This window comes from Propithecus coquereli, unplaced genomic scaffold, assembly GCF_000956105.1.
Source record: "Propithecus coquereli isolate 6110/MARCELLA unplaced genomic scaffold, Pcoq_1.0 Scaffold55, whole genome shotgun sequence".
Classification (NCBI taxonomy): Eukaryota; Metazoa; Chordata; class Mammalia; order Primates; family Indriidae; genus Propithecus; species Propithecus coquereli.
This window is the reverse complement of record NW_012151396.1, coordinates 1,263,161-1,280,301: the sequence shown is the minus strand read 5'-3', so window position 1 is coordinate 1,280,301 and position 17,141 is coordinate 1,263,161. Positions and strand designations below refer to the sequence as shown.

At 35.5% G+C, this 17,141-nt stretch overlaps 1 protein-coding gene across 1 annotated transcript in view; it reads right to left on the bottom strand.

Annotated features, from left to right (window-relative positions):
* The window catches only part of CCDC102B (coiled-coil domain containing 102B), a 223,938-nt gene that overhangs the window by 117,675 nt on the left and 89,122 nt on the right, over nucleotides 1–17,141 (bottom strand). Inside the window, exon 3 of the mRNA XM_012657576.1 lies at nucleotides 15,727–15,843. Coding sequence (XP_012513030.1) covers nucleotides 15,727–15,843 — 117 coding nt within the window. The remainder of the gene's footprint in view (nucleotides 1–15,726; nucleotides 15,844–17,141) is intronic.

Here is a 17,141-nt window from a genome sequence, read left to right as displayed (position 1 = left end):
GTTTAAAACATCAATTTATAGGGAAGTAATGGGGGAAGCTGTTCTAAAGTAAAAGGTGATTAACAAGATATAACACTTGATGCATTAATAAAACTAGATTGGATGTTGCTTTAAAACAATAGCTATAAAAGACATTCTTGGAAAAAATAGACTCTGAATATTAACTAGATATTGATGATATTAATAATTTATTGATTTCTTCAGTTTGGTCATTGTAATAATGCAGAAAAAAATGTCCTTAATCTAGGGAAATGCATGCTAAAGCCTTTAAGAGAGATGTCTTGGTGAGTACAACTTATGTTCAAACAGTACACCTACAACAGGAATTAATCGTAAAAGATAAAAGACAGGGTTGAGTCTAACATTTATTGATGTTTAAAATATATATATTTCAAGAACATATATAAAGAAAAGCAACATATTGCAATAGTTTCCTATGTAGGGAATGGTATGGGGGAGAGATATGCAGAAAATAGAAAATGAATGAATGAATCAAGGGAGGACTATATGAGTGCAAAGAAGAGAGTGACTTTGTAGAGAACGGTAGTGATAGTGTGCCATGAGCTAAGGCATATTGCCTAAGAAAATTTTCTGGCCCTGAGTACTAAATAAATAAAAAGTAAATCCATTTATCGAAATATAAATATTAGGGCAGGTGTTGGGTGTGAAGACATAATTTAAAGATATAATTGCATTCAAAAAAGAAATTGATAAACATGGCTGACTCTGGCAAAGAAACTGAAAGGGAGAGAAGAACGAAATCTATTTTCTTGACATAATCAAACTAAGAAAGTTGTATTAATATTTGTCCTAAAAAGTAGATCTATTGGATGTAGTTCTGGTACTTTAATGCCTTACAGTAAAATGAGAACAAAGATCCCATTACCACCATGCATATATAGAATCTATGCATCTCACTCATGGTGGATTGGGATGAGGTTGAAGGGGAAGCTTGGAACTTAAGGGGAACTGTTTAATGCCGTAGCTCCAGCACTTACACAATACAGAGGCAATGGTTATTATAAAGATTTGGGACTTAATAGATTTCACTAAACGACTTGGAAGCCGTAAAGAAAATGACAGACAAGATCAGGTCGGCCAATTTTCAAATCAAGGAATGCTGTTAAAGCCAGAAGTTGCCCCGACAGTGTTTAAAGAGGCTCTTGCCTCCTGAATCCAGAGAGTAGATTGTATATGCCCAAGCCCAGGAATTGATCCTGTTTGGAAGAGCCACAAATAGACTGAACACTCAGTCTTTCCAGATTTCCTATGTTAAAGTCAGGGCCCTGAGAAGAAAGTAGTGGGACGCTGGAACCTGGGAAGAGCGTGTTTGAGTGAATGCACCTGAACACCTGAAGCAATATCCCATTCCAGTGGGACTACAGAAATGAGTGCCCACTCTCAAAGATCATATAAATACAGTCCGTATGGTCCTTAGAAACACCACAGGAAGAGTGGCTGATGAAGGCCAATTATAAATGTAATCACACAGTAGCCCAATCTCAGCCTCTCTTTCAGGATATAATATCCTTAGTGGACCTTAAAGGTTGTGATGATACTCAGAATATTTTATTGGTCCTTTACATTAAAGACATCGTGCTAATTAGACTTGATGAACAAGTGGCAAGTGCTCTCTATGCCCTATTAAGTCATAGTTGTATCAGAGAGTAGGAAATTTTCCATACACAGATGAAGAATTCTGCCACTCTGGTGAAATTTTTAGGGACCCAATTGTCTGGAGCATACAGAATAATCACCTCTAAAGTAAAGGACAAGTTATAGCAGTAAGGAAAATGCAGAGTACTTGGACAGCCTTTTTTTGGAGACTGGTTATATAACATTTGGAAATAATGTTATGACCCATTTATGGGGTGTCTTGAAAGTATAAAATTGTTAGTGGGGCACAGAGCAAAATATGGCTATGGCAGCAGTTTCAAGTTGAAGGACAGGCTGTCCTGCTGCTCAGAGCACTTGACCAAGCAAATCCAATAGTACTGGACTATGTGGTAGGTAAGAATGCATTATGAAGACCTTGGCAAAGCCCAATAGAAGAGTCACAGGACAGACCCCTAGGGTTCTTCAGCAAGGCTATGACATCTGTAGAGGTGAACTACTTTTTATGTGCAAACCATCTTCTCATATACTAAAAGTAGCTCCTTCTAGAGAATGAGCTCCTGACCATGGAATATTAATTGACTGTGTGTCTGGAGCTGTCCATTATGATGTGAGTATTACACATGCACCAAGTTATAAAATTGAGCAGAGTTAACAGCAACTCTTCATAAAATGAAAATAATATATTCAGTATCGTACCCAGTAGGTCCAGAAAACACCATTAAATAACACCGATGGATAGACTAAACCCTCCAGTTATGTATCTATGTTATATGGATAGTGCTCTCTGCTAACAGCTATGACCTGATAGGCAATATCTTTCACAGAGCTAATATAAAGGGACAAGAACTCAGGTATGATCCATGAGTGGGTCATCTTTATATGTTGTCATGAACTGAAAATGGATATTGATTTATTACATGCCTACTCAGGGGTGGCCCTGAAGGACAGTGGTGAGAAGAAATCTTCCCGGTGCTTGGAGAGGTACACTGGCCATTAATGGTGAATGAAGATACAAGTGGCCTGAGATGAGGATAGACACAAAACACAGGAATTGGATTAATCATTTTGTTGCTTCTTCTGTTCCTTGACAGAGCAAGAGCAAGAGATTAAAGACAAAGAGGTCTGTGCAAGAGGCATAGGGATGTATATATGGGTAGGGGCATAAAAAGGGTGGATCTGTGACTTCCATATCATAGTCATTGAAGAGTTCCCACCACAGAAGAAGCATTTGGCAGCCAGATGGACAGGATAATAACTCCAATGACTACAAGCCTTTTTTGGTCTTCCACCAATCCAGGACTTGAATAAGGGGTCATAAATAGAGTTATCATAGTTCTTGGGTTGGAAGCCATGCATGAGTCTAACAGTATGGCCTTCCTCTCAGCAAAGCTCATCTAGCTATTCTTCTGCTGAATGTCTGACCTCTGAGTATCGAATGGTTGCCTTTTGGAGACAAGTTCAATTCATCAGACCCTTTGTTCAGGAAGCAGCGCTTAGATTTCACTCGATTTGAAAGGGACTCTGCATGTAAGTCTGTCTTCTCTTTACTTCTCTCTACCAGCATCATGATCCAATGATTACAGAGTGTTTCATCAACAGAGATTCCTGAAAAACATCACCTAAAACCTAGGACACATTTGACAGAAAAGGAGGTAAAACAATGGGTGTGTTACCAGTCCTCCAAATAACAAATCACATGTGAGCAGCTAGCTGGATAATATGAGAATGGTTTTTTAGAGAACATCTAAGGTTTTCAACTTGATGGACACACTCAGCAGAGGTGGGACACTGTCCTCCAGGTTGTAGCATATATATTGGACCAATGGCCAATGATCGGGGCTGTGTCCCAGGACACTGAATCTATATGCCCAGGAACCAATGGATGAAAGTAGGGTGGGCTCTTTTCACCATCATTCCCAGTGCCCTGCTTGAAGAATTTTATTTTTACTCTGGTATAGATAGATTATGTTCTAGATAAAATATGCTTTTCCATTGTACACTATAAATATGTAAAGATTTCAATGTGTTTTAAGGTTTTTATTCACTTGGTAAGTTTGGAAGTTTAGGATGCTGGACAAAAATATTGTTTTAGTTTTTAAAGGGATATTAAAGGGTGCACTGAACTACAGCTTTACATCTGTAGTTTAAGCTTTCTCTTCTAGGAGAGAAAAAAAATATCTCCAGTATGAGTCAGTTAAAAGGATCGATTACTCAAATATGTCAGTGAGCCAAAGTCCAACATGAACATTTGTCCAAATTCAAAAACAAATGTCAATGCCTATGGATCGATTACATAAGAATCTTCAACTCATCTGACCTTTTTACTGAAAAGTTCTTAGACATTTATGGTAGAGGAAAAAATTTCCCAAATGATTTGATAAAGGTCAAAGCATACACTTGAGTGTCGTTTGAAATTTAGTTTCCAATAATTATTTATGACCAGAATTCAAAAACATTTGTAAGGAAATTTCAAGTGGTTCCTGTCTAGAACCAGGAAAATGTCCTCTGAGTTTCCTAATATACTTGTTTTTACCTCAACTCTCTACCTCAGGGCCCCTCTTCCCCACCTGCTCACCTCCACAAAGTAGAACAGATGGAAGAAGGAAGAACCTTCTCCCCTCTCTTGCCAGGTGCAGTCACAGTGACAAATAAAGGAGGAGGTTAGAACAACTCTTTCTATTGAACTTGGATACAGCATATAGGATGAAAAACCTTCATGGAGGTCAGGATGGTTTGACTCTCAGAAGAAGAGGAAATGTAGAATAAGAATATAAAATGTCTATAACCTAAAGGCTAAAAAAACCCAGTGGTAAGGATTGTGGGATAACCTTTATAAAAGTCACTGGTACCAAAAAAATAATAATAAAGTCTTGAACACCAAATGTCAGGAAAATGCCTAGCTCTTGTGAGCAGATTGAAAAAGGAGCATAGAACCAGTTTGCTGGGATCATGTGAAATGAGTGAACATCAAACTAGATACAAGAAACAAACACCAGTACCAATAAGAAAGATAGTTGAAAGGATAAGATGAAGAATTCCTTTGACCAATTAATATGGTTTCTATGCAGTGACAGGATTTAAATGTCATCCTTTTGAGATATATTATTAGCTACCTGAAATTCTTTCTAGAACAAGAATTTCTATGGGGAAAATAATAAGTACATTCACTTTATTTGAAAAACGAACAAGCATTGAACACATAAAATGATTCAATTATTCTTAAAATATATTGAAAGAATATTTTCAAGTCTATAAAAGAATTTAAATTGTTACTCAAAGTCCAACTGAAGATTTTCTTTCATTTTCAAATTAATTTTGACAATAGGTTCAAGATCACTTTTTGGTTGTTGTTAATGAGCAAATACTTTATTTCCAAAATTAATAAGTCTCTCTTTGTTGAAAATGTAATGTTTGCATATAATTTTTAGAATCATTGCATTTTTTAAAATGTGAAGATACATCATCGCTAGACCATAGATGAAGGTAACATATTGTATTATTTGTGCTATCATATATCATTTTATTAATTGTAATGTCTAATATTTATTGAGAATATCCAATAGGACAGGCACTATCCTAAGTTATTTGCCTTAATTATTTCTTTCACTCCTCCCTGGAGCTTATAAGTTAGGTACTATTGTTTCATGCATTCAGACAAGAAACTAGACGGTGAAGTTTCAGGTCACTTGCTTATTGATTCAATAACTTGATTAAAGTCAGGATGCTAAAAAAACACTTAAAATACATGACTATCTGACTTTACTAAATATATTATTTACTAATACTATCATCTGGCAGATACTGATGATGGCAATGGCAATGGCTATATGCAGTTATATCAGTGCAAATTTGGCAAATACATATTAATAACATTAAAATATTTTACATAAGAAGCTTGGAATTTTTCTTATAACAGTAGGCCGTCTGCTCCCTATGTACACTTTCTCCTTTTTAATAATAGAGTCAGCCTGGTGTTAGAAAAGTTGTATTGAAAGTAGTATATGGATCCATGGCATGCAAATGGGAATAACATTTTTTGAAATTAGTTTAATGATACATTTCAAGTGTCATAAAAATATTCATAGTCTTAGACACATTTTCTCATTTTTGTTCAGAAATTCATTCAGAAGACCTAATTTCAAGTGCTATATATAAAAAATGCATATTTTTTCAAGGACATTTATGGTAATGAATGACAGGAAATAGCCTAGTTGTCTGACAACAATAGAGTTGATGGGATATGATGCCATTTAAAAAATTATAGCTGATGAAATTATATGGAACATTAAAAATTATATCAATGCTTAGCAGCATAGCAGGATTGGAAAACATACGATCTGCTTTCAAGTCCCAGTTTCACTACAAACCAGCTGGAAGATTAACTCTTTATACCTGGCAAATTGAACATAGACATTGCTGTCTGGGGATCTGGAGGGCCACATGTGGCCTTGAGGTTGCAGGTTTCCCACCCCTGGATAGCCTTGCCCAGCTGCCACTGACACCACTGTGAGGAGACCCAGGCAGAGCAATCTCCCGCAATGGCAGCCTTCATAGAGAGGTAATTGCCTGGCCTCCCGCTGGAGCTTCCCACAGCGGCCTGGGGAACAACGAACCCATCAATTCTTGAGTGGATAACGAATATGTGAGATACACACACACACACACACACACACACACGCGCACACACACACACACACACACACACACACACACACCACGGAGTACAACTCAGCCATACAAAGGCATGAAATGATGTTTTTCACAGCAACGTGGATAGAACTGGAGACCATTATTCTAAATGAAGTATCTAGGGAATGGAAAAACAAACACCACATGTGTTTACTAATAATTGGGAGCTAAATCATGTGCACACAGGGCCACAAAGAGATGTAAAGGACATTGGAAACCAAGAAAGGGGAGGGGGAGGGGAGTGAGGAGTTAAAAACTTACCTATTGGGTACAAAAAACACTATTTTAGTAACAAGCACACTGAAAGCCCCAACTTAAGCATTATACAAGGTATCTATGTGACAAAAACTTTTGTACCCCCTTAATATTTTGAAATAAAAAAATACCTAGTGATAGTCAATATGAAAGAAAACAGTATTTTAATAGATATTTATGCACCTTCTATTATTTTTCAATATGTAAGGTAAGGATACATATAGTAAATGGCTTCTCTTCTTCTTTTCTCTTTTGTCCTATTTTTTTTCCTTCTATTTCTGCTTACCTCCAAATGGCATCTTCCACTCTTTGGTTGATAAAATAATTGGGAAGCATAATTGTCTTGATTCAGTACCTGAGTTATTTCTTTAGTAAAGCAATTATTGTTGTGGTGATTTCTATTAATAAAGCCTAAAATCAGAGATGCAGATAAGAACTGAGGAGCATCCCTCCCTCCCAGGGCACTTGAATCATTACCAACTACACAGAAAAAATTCATCAGATTACAGGACAATGCCAGAATGTCTGTTTTGAGCTTGAACAGATAAATACTGAAAACAAAAATCAATATTGTGTATTACTGATAAAAATAATTGTTCCAGTAAACACCTGTGCCTATCAAGAATCAAAATACATCAAACAAACCTTTACTAATACATAAATTTATGGAAGCAATTTAATTAACAACATTTTTCACTGATTAAATATTTTAAATACAGTCGAACTTCTAATAATATTTGAGAGAAACAACTTATTCCTTTAAATAAATGACTGAATTCAATGGGAGATTTAGAGAGTATTGAATTTCTTCAATTAACCCCTGAAAGTGGAGTTATTTAAACTATCTTAGTCCATTTGGGATGCTATAGCAAAATACCACAAACTGGGTAGCTTACAAATAGTAAAAATTTATTTTTCACAGTTCTGGAGCCTGGAAGTCCAAGATCAAAGTGTCAGTAGATTTGGTGTCTGGTGAGGACCTGCTTCCTGGTTCATAGTTGGTAGGAGATGTTAGCTAGCTCTCTGGGATCTCTTTTATAAGCGTGCTAATCTCATTTGCCCTGAGGACCTAATCACCTCCCTAAGGCCCCACCTGCTAATGCCATCACCTTGGGTGTTAGGATTTCAACATATGAATTTTGGGGGGAGACACAAACATTCAGATCATAGAAGTGACCAATATGTTTTGAACTCATCAAATGTAGTAAAATATGGAACACGTCAAATCATATTTCAAAGAAATATAGACAGCTTTGCTTTCCCTCCATTTTGATTTGATTTTTTCTTTCAACCTCATAAAAGGTTAAAATAGAAAGCTGTCTTCTTTTTGATATGTGCTTTATCTTCATCTTTCCCTTATTCAATCTATGTTCATTTGTTGAACACCTATTATGAGATAAGCACTATTGCAGAATAAAGCTAAGAACTCTGCCATCTAAACTGATAAGCCCTTTCTTTAACTAATAATGCCATATTCATATTAACCCGGGGTTTTGGCAGACAAAGAGGAGTATGTATAATTGCTCATTTGGCTTAAGGCATGAGTTTCCAGACAATCTCTGTTCATGTGAAAACACGTTTTCTAAGGCAAACTTTTTGAGGGAAAAGTTCTAAATCAGTGACCTCCAATGTAAAACAGAATATTTCTCTTTATTGGAAATTAGAATATACGTTAAACACAACTATACTCTAACAGTGTTAGTTAAGCAGTTTTTAATTTTCGGCATTGAGAGTAAAAATTGATATGATGACACGAAAGTGTAATTAGCATATTAGTGCAAATTTCATAAAATTACTTGTGGCCCCCATGGAAGACAATAAATAGGATCCTGGAAGAATGGTGCAGAACTTATGGTCAAACGGCCAAAAAATCAAAATCCACGTGTGTGTGTGTCCTAAAGAGGACAGGACCTAGAGAGCATCACACTAAAAGGCTTCCATAGCTGGAAGGCATCAAAGAAACACTAGGTGCCTTGGGGTTGGCACTAAAATGTGAACAAGAGACTCGGGCTGATCCTAAGGCAAACTAACATTTATAGTTTTAAGTAATAAGTCCCTTCTATTCCCACCCACATCACAATCTTCTTTGAACTGTTCTCTATCAAATAGAAGACGGTAAGAAACTCACTTCTAAAGAAATAAACCTCAGATTGTAATTAAAACATCAACCTAACTTAGAAAGATTTTCTGAAAACCTGACTACTAGAAAAAGCTACTACTGATGGGATATCTAAGAAGATGAGTTTTAAATACTTCATTCCAACCTACATAATTCAAAACTTTTTGAAAGAAATATCTGTTACTCAAGGCACCTGCTATTTCCTGGATAAATGATTACAGGCTTTCATCTGTTATTCAATTTTCTATTTATTAGATTTCTGTAAATGCAAGATAAGTGACAATTTTAGTCGTGAATAATTGGAGTGTTTAGATTTGTATTTGTCTAACTGACCAGAAAGCACATCCATCTGTGACAGTTTCATTCTGAGTTTTCTCAGGATGTTAATTTTCTCTAATGGTATACTCATACCAAATATCATTTTATAGATTCTGTTTCCTGAGTTTTGTCAATATGAGCACAGAATGTTTAAATCCATATCACTAACAGACTTCTGAATTAACCTGCTTGCAACCATCGATATCCTGTTTCAAAATCACATAACCATTTCTGATATATTCATAATATTCTCAGTAATCTAAATTTCTTTTCTAGAATGTGTAAAGTCAATAAGAGGTATTGAGATACAAGAGATTTAAATCAATTCACATCAACACCTACTTTGTCAGTCTCAAAAATTTAAATTATGATGACACTGCATTTCTAATTATTCAATATCCTTCTAGTCAGAGATAATACTGTTTAACTATGTCAGTAAACAAAATCTCTGGTGTTTCATCTAATATTCCTTACTAGGTCAAACCCCCCTCCCCCTCAAAAATCGTGCTTATCTGCTATGTTTGTCCATACAGTTGAAATCAGGCACTTAACTGATTTCTGATGAATACCACATCCCTCCCCGAAGGCAGTTCTCTGAGGGCAGGTCCATTTCTACACCACACACCATTAAATTACCAGATTCTAGCACAACAGGTAGTATACAATATTTGCAGAATTAAATATTAAAATTTTTTTCCCAACATGTACATTCAATCATTCACTCATTTATTCAACCACTAGGCTGTGGTGTGCATGACATTATCCCAGCAGACATTGTTAAATATTAAATTTATAAGTGAAGAAAACATCTTGAAAATCAAATTTTCATTTTTAACACAAAACAAAAACATTTTCTGCCCTCTGCATTTTTCATCTTACCCCAAAAAATCTGGTGATGGATTGCTCCCAGTTAGACTGTGTTACTCTTCTGGTGAACAAAATATTCCCTACATCAATACACTCCTTAATATCTGCATTCACGTAAGAAGGAAAGGGAGGATTTTTTATGCTGGGACTACAGGTGCATGTCATGACACATGGCCAATTTCTCTATTTTTTAGTAGAGATGGGGTCTTGCTCCTGCTCAAGCTGGTCTCGAACTCCTGAGTTCAAGCAATCCTCCCGTCTCAGCCTCCCAGAGTGCTAGGATTACAGGCGTGAGCTAATATTGCATTCTCTCCCTGGATCACCTGCTCACTTTTCACATAAAGTTCTTACCTTTTTACCTGTTCTCACACTTTACTTGGCTAACTGCTGTTCGCCTTAAACATCTCATTCTCTACATCTTCCGTTTGTACCCACGTAGATCACCATGCATCACCTATCAAAGCTGGTAACACGCTGCGTCTAACTGTCTGGGTGGGCTGGTTTGTTTCCCCTTGCAGCCAACACTACATCACTCTGTAGAATCCTCAGGGCTTAATCCCAGTGCCAAACACACAGGAAAAGGTTATAAAAATTTGCTGAATAAACGATTGAGTTAAATAATGAATAAACATGTAAACTACTTATTTTTGTTGTTGTTTGGTTTGGTTTCTTACTTCACTATTACTTCATTTTACCAATGCAGACAGAATTCAGTTGGCTGTCCCACGGAAAAAAGTCCTGTTCCTCAGCCCTTATCAATAGCATAATATTTCTGGGTGTCAAAAAAATTTCATAACAAAATGTTTATGTTTTATCTTGCATAAGCAAAATAAAAAGACCTACTTATATAATCACTAGTTAAATTTAACATTTTGTCCATCTGGGCCTTTTGTTTTCAATTCAGAAGCAGCATTTTAAAAGAGACTAAATATAGACATTCTGAAAGTGAGGAAAAAAAGATACCTTTGGTGCCTTAAGTTTCTATTATATTGCATTCATTTAGGATTAGGGAGAAAATTAAACCACTTTTAAGAGCACTTTAACATTATATGGAAAGACTTTAACCCTAGTAGAGTATCACAGACAATGTACTTTATTGAGAAAACACTAAGCTAGAGCCAAGAAATCCCACTGTGGATAATCATTAATATCAGAAAAGGAATCAGTGAAATGAGGAACTGGAATATATCTTCAGGTTCTTTCCAGCTCAGAACTTTTAGTCTTCGTCCATAAAATCCTCAAACATTCACCTCAGGGTCTAATAATGAGAAGATATATACAAGATTCTAGGTGGATTCAGCAGGGGAAAGTATTCTGCTTCCCATGGAAAAACCTTACAGTCTAATTTTGGAGACAGATTATTCACATTAAAAGATGCATTCCCACATCAAACATTTATTAGAAACTTACTTGGCACCAGAAATTGTGATAAATGCACTTGCTCTAAGACAGTATCCTTAAGAGTTTACACTTGAGCAGAGGGGAAACACGTAGATGTGGAAATATTCTGAAAATTTTTATGGAATATAACAGAATTGCGTGCAGTATTACTAACATCTAAAAATCTGGATGGTCAGTCCAGTATAGGATACGCTAAATGAAATTTGAATGGCAAGGGAGAAAACATGTATTTATTGAGTCCTACCACATGTAGTGTACAAATTTTTAGTACTTTACATACATAAATGAATTATTTCTTTAGATAAGCTGTTAATTAACCACCATTTTGCAGATAACCAAACAGATTTAGAAAACCTATGTAATTGCTGGGAAGCCAGACACAAGATAGTGTCAGGATAATTTATACCCAGGTCTTTGAGATCCCAGAGTGGTAAGAACATGGGGGATGCATATGTTCAGAGGAGTATGGGGAAAAGGTAAAACTTGGCATACATTTTGAAAGAGGATTAGGGTATTCTAATTGGATTTTTATTTCGAGATAATTGTAGATTCACAGACAGTTGTAAGAAAAGATAAATTTCATGTGCCTTTTACCCTGTGTCCCTGAATGTTAACATCCTGAAACTCTAGTGCAATGCCATAACCAGACATCAACAATGATACAGACAAAATGCAGAGTGTTTCCGTCACCACAGGATGCATCATGCTGCTGTTTTGTGGCCACAGCATCCACTGCCCCCTGCATCCCTGCTAACCACTCATTACTTCTCCATTTCCCAATGTTGTCACTTTGAAAATGTTACATAAATAGAATCATGGTCTATGTAGTCCTTTGGGATATTTTTCAATCTACATATTTCTCTGAAGATTCATCCAGATGGTTGCATGTATCAAGAGTTCATCCTATTTTGTTTCTGAAGAGTGTTCCAAGGTATGGATTTAATAGCTTGTTTAATTGTTCATCCATTGAAGGTCATCAGTGTTGTTTCCAAGTTTCAGCATTTACAAACAAAATTAAAGATTTAGCTACAGGTTTTGTGTGAATATGAGTTTCCACTTCTATGAAATAAATGTCCAGGAATCCAATTGTTTGATCAAATGGTAGTTGTTGTTTTGAAAACTGCAAACTATTTTTCAACGTCATTGTACCATTTTACATTCCCTCTAGCAATAGATGAGTGATCCAGTAGTTGTGTATCCTCACCAGCATTTAGTACTGTCGCTATTTTTATTTTAGTCGTTCTGATAGGCGTGTAGTTATACCTCATTGAGGTTTTAATTTGCATTTTTCGAACAGGTAATATATTAAACATCTTTTCACATGCTTATTTGCTGTAAATAAATTCTGTTAGTTTTTCTTCATCTGAGAATGTCCTAAAGGATATTTTTACTAGATACAGGAATTTGAATTGACAGTTCTTTTAGAATTTGAACAATTGTATGCTACTTCTTTCTGGCCTGCACAGTTTCTGATGCAAAATGCACTGTCATTTGGATTGTTTTACCCTATAGGTAAGGTGTCATTTTCTTTTGTCAACATTTTTTCCCTAATTTTCGATAAGTTTAACTATGATTGGTCTTAATATGAATATTTTGGGGTTTATACTGTTTGGAATTCACTAAATTCTTGACTGTAGATTTGATCCTTTTTCTAAATTTGGGAAGTTTTCATTTTTTTTAGTACTATCAGCAATGCACTATTTATCCTCTCAAACTGGCCTTCAATGACTTTAATGTAGACCTTATGTTATCATCCCAGAGATCCTTAAGGCTCTATATTTTTTTGTTCAGACTATTTTCTTTGTGCCATTCAGATGGGATAATTTTTGAATTTTCACTTGTGTTTTTCAGCTCTAACTTTTCCATTTGTTTCTTCTTTGTATTTTCTATTTATTTGCTGAGGATGTCTATTTTTCTTTTACAGAGAACTCCTCTTTTTCCACTTATTTCACGCATGCTCACAATTGTTCATTGAAGCATTTTTATCATGGCCACTTTAAAATTCTTGCCAAAAACACATCTCTGTCATTTTAGTGTTGGCATCCACTGTCTTCTTTCATTCATTTTGAGATATTCTGGCTCTTGGTATGATGAGTAATGTTCAATTGTATCCTGGATATTTTGGGAATTATGTGATGAGACTCTGGATCATATCAAACATTCTGTTTTACGTGGGTTTCTCTCACCACCCTGGAAAGTGAAAGGCCAGCACTGCCTTGTTACTTCCCGGTATAGACAAAGTCCAGGCTCCCCACTTGGTCTTTGCTAGCGGTTGTGGGAGTTGGAGGCCACATTTTTTTCTGTGCTATTTGGCTGGATTCAAGCATTATTGTCCTAAAAGTTTTCTGTCTTCCCTAGTACTTTGGCAAGAGCAAGCAGACTTCGGTTGTGTTTTTCATTTTAGATTTTTTTATTTGTTTGTGTGTTTATCTGTGCCTTTTGGTGTTTCCAGGTTGCTGGCTTCTTCAGCTCCAGTTCTGGGATATATGCAGCAAAAACCCAGAAAACTCAGCAGGGTGCCATTTCTTGATCCCCAAGTTCCCTTAAACTATGGGCTTTGGTTGATAATGATAATGATAATGTTAGTTCATCGGTTATAATAAACATATCACTCTGAAGAGGGATGTTGGCGGTGAAGGAGTTTGTGGAGATGGAGGGAATATGTAGAAACTCTGTACTTTCTGTTCAATTTTGCTGTGAACCCAAAGCTGCACTAAAAAAAGGTGTATATATAAATGCCCTTGGCTTTTGAGAAGAGTTATAATAAACAGCCATATGTGCTTTCCTCTGTTTTTATCTTTAGCTGTTAAATAAGCTTTTATGCAACGTGTTGTACAATGCTTAATCAAAGATGCTTCTTAGAGCTGAGGGCTCAGGAAAAGTGGTACCTATCCGGATGGTTTGATTCCTCTTAGGAAATAAAAGATACAGAAGTCATTATATTTTCCCCTTTGACTTAGGAAGATTTGTTTTCAACACATCAGCCTTCCTCATCATGGATCTCTTGATACGATCCCTCTCACCTCAACACCCTTTTGTATGACTTGTAGAAGAGGTGTCAAGGGATGGCACTGACGCAATGAGGAGCAGCACGGGGAAGGTATAACTCTCCTGAACAGCTTAGCTGCAATTCCCAATATTAGAGCACTCTGTTTTGGACACTTTGTCTCTTGTGGTGTGTAATCTGTTTAAAAATCTTGTATAATGACTATTATTATTATTACTATTATTTCAATCTGTTAACTGAGACTTAGGAAGGCTCTAAACATTGACCAGAATAAAGTAATCATTAAGTGATGGAGCCACTTGCAAAATCTATGCACTTCCCATTGCACTATATTCACCTGATATTTTATATAGTTTGATGTCACTTCAGAATTCGAAGAATTATATAAGGAAGAAAACACTTAATACAAATTACCATTGTCTTCAGTCTGTATTTTCACTAATTTTTTCCATTTTCTAAATTGATCTTACAAATTCGTATCAAAAGCACTCTTTCAGAATTATCTGTTACAAAATAAATAATTTGTGGTTTTCCATTTTTTTGAGACAGGTTCTTGCTGTGTTGCTCAGACTGGAGTGCGGTAACACAATCACAGCTCACCACAACTTTGTGCTCCTGGGCTCAAGCAATACTCCTGCCTCAGCCTCCTGAGTAGCTGGGACTACAGTCATGTGCCACCACGCTCAGCTAATTTTTTTAAAAAATTTCTTTAGAGACAGGGTCTCACTATGTTGCCTAAGCTGGCCTCAAACTCCTGGCCCCACCTCGGCCTCCAAAAATGCTGGGGTTACATGTGGCCCATGCCCAGCCAATTTTCCATTTTTAATGCAGTAACACAATTTTCTATGAAATACAAATAATTCAATCATCCTTCTATCTCTAAGGACAATAATTCCTTCTTTATTTACAGGACAAGAAGAACATTCAGAGTTTATAAATTTGTAAAAATTCATTTGTTGGTGGTGGTGGTAGAAGTAGAAAATAGATGTACTTGGCACACCTAAGAAATGAATTAACCATAACAAAAGTAAATGCATTCTATCTCTCACTGTTGCTAGCTGACAATAGCAGTGTTAATTCCACCAGAAACTTCCCACGACATTAATGTTTTGTATGTCATTGGTTCTGAAAATAAATTAACATACCCCATCCAGCAGGTGGTTGAACTTTTAATAAATAATTACTCACAGTAAGATTTGCATTGGCTACAGGGTAGTTTTATAGTCAAATATTTTATCTTTGTGATATTCAAATAATTCAGATCTAGTTATGAACCAATAGCATTCTACAGCATTTTAAATCATATATAAGCTGATTACATTATCAAAAGCATTCACCTTCACAAAGTAACCAAAAGTGCCTCAGTTATATTGCTTAAAATGGTATTACTATATCACTTAATGATCATCAGGTATGTTCTAGTATGTATTGCCCTCTTTATCCAACATCTTACCTCCATTCTTAATTCACAGATCACTCTATCCTTGCTGTTTTGAGATTTAGATTCTTCCTTTATATCTCCTGATATTTCTTCCATTTCATTTTCATGTTGATTGTGAAGAATGTCAAACTGAAAAATAAGGTTAAAACTATAATTACATGATCCCACAAAGGCTTATTCCAGGAAAATTTATATTAATCTTCCAGTTTGCTTTAGGTCTTTTTTTTCTCTCATGTGGATTCTGGTAGGTTTTGTTGTTGGCGTGGTAGTTATTGTAGTTGAACCATTTATTCTTATATCTGTAGTTTAAAAATCCTAAGTTGTTAGAAAAAAAAATCAGCAAAACTCTGTAAATCCCAATTCAGCAAATGAAAAATAGGCAAAATTCAGTTATCTCCACAGACTCCTAAACAATTAACTGATTGGCTTCTAAACTAATCCAATCAATCTTGATCTTTTAGTCCTGAATATTAAATATTAGTACCTCAGTATTCCTTATAATCCTACTTATGTCTATTTTCTGTGAAGTATAAATAATATATTGATTATAATAAAGACAAACTTGGGCAGTGAAAAAAAAAGTACATATATAATTCTTGGGCTGGTGAAATATGTGTAGAACATCTACAAAAGTTGCCAAAAAATTGCCATAGGAAACTACTGAAGAAAAACATAGGAAGGTGAGAAAAATCCTATGAATTCAAACTATTTATTTTGCTACAGTTGTTCTTACAATTAGAAGTTTTCATCAGAACCATGAAATTTGATAAATATATAAAATGTGTAGTTGTACATACATATGCTATTTTGCTTTTATAACATATTTTTTCTAAACTTAATAGGCAAATGTTGCTGTCATTCATATTATGTAATTTGTATGTAATCCTATGATAAATTACAATATAATTTGTTTCTTATTACATCAACTATTTAAATATAAAAAATAATACTACTAGAAACATTGCTATTGTGAATAGTAGTATTAAGCATGTGCTAGTATTCAGGAACTGAACTTGATATATATATAGCCTTAGTTAATGCTAGCAGTAATCCTATGGGTTAGGTTTTATCATTATTATCCTTACCATACAGAAAAGTGAATCATATTTTTAAAAGGCTTAAGCAACTTTTCCAAATTCACCAAGATAATAACTGGAGGGAGCAAATTTTAAGAATGTTCCTACCAAATTAATTACCTGAGTGCTAACACAACATTGCATCTGTAAAGCTAAAGGCCATTGAAATAATTCTCTTAAAGGTAGTAAGCTGATGGATAATAGAGGACACATAGAGAAAATGCCATAGCCCATACATACTAGAAGTGGACTACCATGGGGGTAGGAGCTGATTTCCCAACTAACTAAGAAGCCCCATGCTCAGAGTGGGCAACATGGAGAGCACACGGAAGACAAGACAGAGAACAAAAG